Genomic DNA, 5310 nt, shown 5'->3' on the forward strand with positions numbered 1-5310 from the left:
GTGTGTGTGTCCTAATAATGCATCGTACAGCTTAGGTCCCCTCAAGGTTAGTGAGACAAACGTGTGTGTTCACAACAAGCTGAGGTGGGCACACTGGGACCTTAAAATGTATGTAAAGTAATCTGATTACTCTGTGTAACCCACTCAGTTCTGCTTGTATGGTAGCATTATTATCACTGAGGTCCTTTAAATGATTTTTCCTTTATTATTTGGAAACTAAACGATATTTTCTGTAATCATTGACATCACCTGACTGTTTTCATTCAACATGTTTACTTTTCTTGTTTTTTATCAGCCCATTGTTTTAAGTTTGGCTCCGTATTATTATCTTTATTGCTTTTTATTCCTACTCTTGTATTTGTATTGACTGTGTTGTCATTATTATTCTCTTCTAATATTTCAGTGGGAGAATATTGTTTTCTGTCACCTTTGATTTAATCTTTTATCTTCGCTTTTATTTTCCGTATTCATTCTCACTACACTGATTCCTGCCTCACTTCCTGTTCTGCTGTGAAATACAACAACAGGTAATCAAGTGACTCTTGATGTGTGTGATTAGTAGTTTTAATATTTTAGTTCCTGGTGTTTGTTTCCTGTCAGTAACATTGGTTCCGCCCCTCTGTCTGAGCCACGCGGTGCTTCTCTGAAAGTCTTCCCCGGGGACGATGAACGGCCTCCAGCAAAGTCGACATCAAACAGATTCATTCATGAAGCTAAAACACGACATTAACCTGGAATACTGAAAGTGAGAGAAAGATAGGCCAGCGCTCATTAATTATTCACAGTTGTTATTTAAGGTGGAATCTATTAAGGCGGTCGGCAGCCTTCTTTAAAGGAACGTCCTGCTGAGTTTCTAATGCCTTCACCTCTCTCAGCTCTCGTCCAGGTCGGCCTCCTAAGAGAACGCTGGGCGTGGCCTCCATGACTGAAGGCTCCAGGCTCCTCTCACCACACGGTCTGCTAAGCCCCACCCTGCTGTCTCAGACAGGTGAGTGAGACAAACTGTTACACAGAGCCATCAAGTGAGTGAAACCAGACTTACGGTAATGCCACGTCGTGACCTCCTGAAGATGAATAACGAAAATGGTCATGGCAACGTAAAACACACACCAGGGAAGCCAACAGAGATAGAGAGGTCTGCCTCTTGGAGGAATCCTGGTGATCCAGGTACTGCAGCAGGGGCCATACCTAAGACACATAGAACTCCACTGCAGGGGCCGAGCCAACGCCAAGATGGTGTCTCACTTCAGGAGACCAGACCAAGTGAGCTTTATCAAGTTATGCAGAAACAGGCAGATATCACAGAGATGCTTGTAAAGAACCAACAGCTGGCTCGGTTACCACAAAGGGATGTGCCAGTGTTCCACGGAGATCCTTTGGAGTACAGGTCGTTTATGAGGGCATTCATGCACGCTATTGACACCAGAGCTGATAGCAATTCAGACAAGCTATATTTTCTGGAGCAGTATACTCGAGGCGAGCCTCGTGATCTTGTGAGGAGTTGTCAGCATATGCCTGAACATCGGGGGTATGAAAGGGCTCTGCAGCTGCTTCAAGATAACCTTTACCAGTATAAGTTACAACTATGGACTCCCCAATCCCACCTTAATCTACACAAGATAGGTTACACTCGTATTGGCATCCACGCCACACTAAAACTGCTTTGCATTGGGCATCTCATGGCAGATCAGCAAGCTGCATCGGGGTAAAGGGCCAGCTCTAAGATAAATATGATGGTCAGTTGCAACTGAGAAGTCGGTGCAAAAGGCGAGATGAACGTGAGCGCATTCTCTGTATTCCTGGTGAGCTGTCGTAATGCCATGGAGGATGTGGACTATATGGAAGAGATGGACAACCCTGCAACTATGAGGGTCATCATTTCCAAGTTGCCATTTAAAATAAGAGAGCGCTGGAGAATCCATGCATATGATATCCAGGAGCGGCGCTGCAACAGAGCAAGATTCACAGAGCTGGTGGCCTTCGTTGAACGCCAAGCAAAGATCATGTCCGACCCACTCTTTGGCGATCTTGAAACAGCAGTGTCAGACAAGGTTATGAAAAAGCCACAGCAAGGAAATAAGTTGAAGAAAGACATTAGACATGGGAGCAGCTTTGCTATCAAGGTTAACCAAGGTTCAGAAATGGACAAAAGAAGCAGAGTGAGTAAGAACCAGAGTGACCTTCACTCAACTGCGCCTTCACAAGACCTTGCATGTTCTGTGGGAAACTTAAAAACAAGTGAGACAGATACTTCACACGCGTTACAGACCTGATGTTCGGAACATACGATGTACGAAGAGAGAGACTCATAAGGATAGAGTGGACTACTTGAAGAAAAACGGACTTTGCTTTGGATGCCTGCTAAAGGGTCACATGAGCAGAGATTGCAAAAAGAAGATGGTGTGCGAGGTTTGTTCACTCAAGCATCCAAGTTTGTTGCACTTCTCAAGTTATGAGGAAGAGAAGCCTCCCGATGAGGTCAATATGGGTAGCACTGCTAAAGGCCCAGCAGGGTTGTCTGAAGAAAAGGAGACAAGTGCCTGTACTGGGGCTGGAGGCAGCTGCGTGCTTGCCATTGTACCTGTAAGGGTGAAGTCCTGCAAGAGTGACAAGGCTGTGGAGGTTTACGCTTTCATTGACCCAGGTAGCTCTGCATCGTTCTGCACCGAAGCCTTGGCAAGGCAGTTGAAGGTGCAAGGCAGACGAACCGAGCTAACGTTGAGGACCATAAATTCCAAAAGTCGAGAGGAGAGTTATGTGCTCACAGAATTGGAAGTCAGCAGTCTGGCAGACAACAACTTTATCGCACTGTCAAAGGTCTTCACACAGAAAAGTATTCCTGTTTCCAGAGAGAACATCCCACTCCAGAAAGAGGTTGACAAGTGGCCGTACCTACGCGAGGTGAGGTTGCCTCATATTGAGGCTGAAGTGGAGCTTCTCATTGGAACTAAAGAATACACCATATTGGAGCCATGGAAGGTGATCCCAAGTGAGGACAATGGTCCATATGCCGTAAAGACAGCACTTGGATGGATTCTGAATGGACCACTCAGAGAAACAGATACTGCAGCCAATGATGTACAACCATGTGCTATTGTGAACAGAATAGCCATCGACAACGTGGAACAACTGCTTGTACGACAGTATAACCACGACTTTCCAGAGCGTCACTGTGATGATAAAGCAGGAATGTCTCAAGAAGACCACCACTTCATGGAGTCTGTGTCAAGCTCTACTCGTCTCACTGATGGACACTATTCCATAAGTCTTCCTACGAAGAAGTCGTGCGTTCAGATGCCGAACAATCGAAGTGCAGTGTTACAGCGTGCACTGAGCCTTCAGCGCAAGCTGAAAAGGAATCCTGCACTCCATGAAGAATACACTGCCTTCATGAGTGACATGTTGAGCAAGGGATATGCCGTTGAGGTTCCAACAACACAGTTAAACCGCAAGGATGGAAAACAGTGGTATATTCCCCACCATGGGGTATACCATCCACAAAAAAAGAAGCTGAGGGTGGTCTTTGACTGCGCTGCCAGCTACCAAGGAGTTTCACTGAATAGTGAACTTCTACAAGGGCCAGATTTAACAAACTCATTGATCGGAGTGCTGACACGGTTCAGACAAGAGTCTATCGCCTTTACAGCAGATATCGAAGCAATGTACCATCAGGTGTGTGTCCCGGATGACGATGCTCGACCTGCAGCGCTTTCTGTGGTGGCCAGCAGGGGACCTCAATCGAGACATTGCTGAGTACAGGATGATGGTGCATATCTTCGGTGCGACTTCTTCTCCCAGTTGTGCCAACTATGCACTGCGAAGAACAGCAGAGGAGAACCGCAGCAAATCATCACCTGAAGCTGTAAGCACAGTTCTGGAAAATTTTTATGTTGACGACTGCTTGAAGTCTGTTGCCACGGAAACTCAAGGTATGGAGTTATACACAGACCTCACTGAATTGTGTTCTGGTGGAGGATTTCACCTAACGAAATGGACAAGCAACAGTCGTGCTTTGCTCTCATTCATCCCTGAGCATGAGAGAGCCAAAGATGTCAGAGACCTGAACTTGAACCATGACCTGCTGCCTATGGAACGTGCTTTAGGAGTTCTATGGTGCCCTGAGTCTGACGCATTCAAGTTCAGGATTAACATCAAAGAAAGACCTGTGACGAGACGTGGAATACTTTCCGTCACCAGCTCCATCTACGACCCACTGGGATTCCTTTCCCCAGGAACTCTCCCTGCAAAAATGATCTTGCAGCAGTTATGCAGGGAGGGTCTTGCTTGGGATGATGAGATCCCAGAACAGCTCAGTCATAAGTGGAACAAGTGGTTACAAGAGCTGTGCCAGCTGTCAGAGGTAACCGTACCCAGGTGTGTGAGACCATTGGACTTCGGTCCTGTCGCAACAGCACAGCTCCACCATTTTTCTGATGGGAGCGAAAGTGGATATGGAACAGCCTCATACTTGAGGATGACCAGCAATGACGGATGGGTTCACTGTACGTTAATGATGGGAAAATCCCGTGTGGCGTCCCTGAAGCAAACCACTATTCCACGAATAGAGTTGACTGCAGCTATGGTTGCTGCAAAGACAGACAAAATGTTAAGAACGGAGCTTCAGATGAATCTCCTTGAATCTACATTCTGGACTGACAGCACAACTGTGTTGAAGTATATTGAAAATGAAAATCTTCGCTTCAAGACATTCGTGGCCAATCGCGTTGCGGTCATTAGAGAGCTAACAAATCCCAGCAGTGGAGGTACGTTGGTACAGCAATCAATCCAGCTGATTGTGCATCCAGAGGGCTTGCACCATCTAAGCTCATGAAGAATCTAAGCTGGTTCCACGGCCCAGCTTTCCTGAAAACCCCAGAAAGACAGTGGCCAGAAAGACCTGACAAGGAAAGGATTGATAAAGATGACAGCGAAGTGAGGCATGCAACCATGGTACATCTCACAAATGCAGCTGAGAATGTTCACACGTTGAACAAGCTGATCAATCACTATTCCAGCTGGCATCGAGTGAAGAGAGCTGTGGCATGGATGATCAAACTCAAAGACTTACTGCTACGACGATGTGAAAAAAGGAAAGAGACGTACGTTAAACAGAAAGAACAAGACAACGAATCAATGCAGACAACACTTACCCTGAAAGATCTGGTGCAAGCTGAGACAGAGATCATCAAGTTCTGTCAAAGAAAGGCAAGTGTGTGACAAAGACTAGTCACTTGAGGAAACTTGATCCCGTGATGCAGGACGGAGTTTTGAGAGTTGGTGGTCGCCTCGCAGCTGCTGGGATGCCAGAAC

General features: G+C 46.3%; 1 protein-coding gene across 1 annotated transcript in view; it reads left to right on the forward strand.

The window, feature by feature from the left end:
- Positions 1 to 5310, forward strand: part of LOC102303547 (dachshund homolog 2) — a 36600-nt gene that overhangs the window by 9330 nt on the left and 21960 nt on the right. Inside the window, exon 2 of the mRNA XM_005950679.3 lies at positions 876 to 988. Within this exon, the coding sequence (XP_005950741.1) occupies positions 876 to 988 (113 nt within the window). The remainder of the gene's footprint in view (positions 1 to 875; positions 989 to 5310) is intronic.

This window comes from Haplochromis burtoni, unplaced genomic scaffold, assembly GCF_018398535.1.
Source record: "Haplochromis burtoni strain Fernald_Lab_line unplaced genomic scaffold, NCSU_Asbu1 Contig_808, whole genome shotgun sequence".
Lineage (NCBI taxonomy): Eukaryota > Metazoa > Chordata > Actinopteri > Cichliformes > Cichlidae > Haplochromis > Haplochromis burtoni.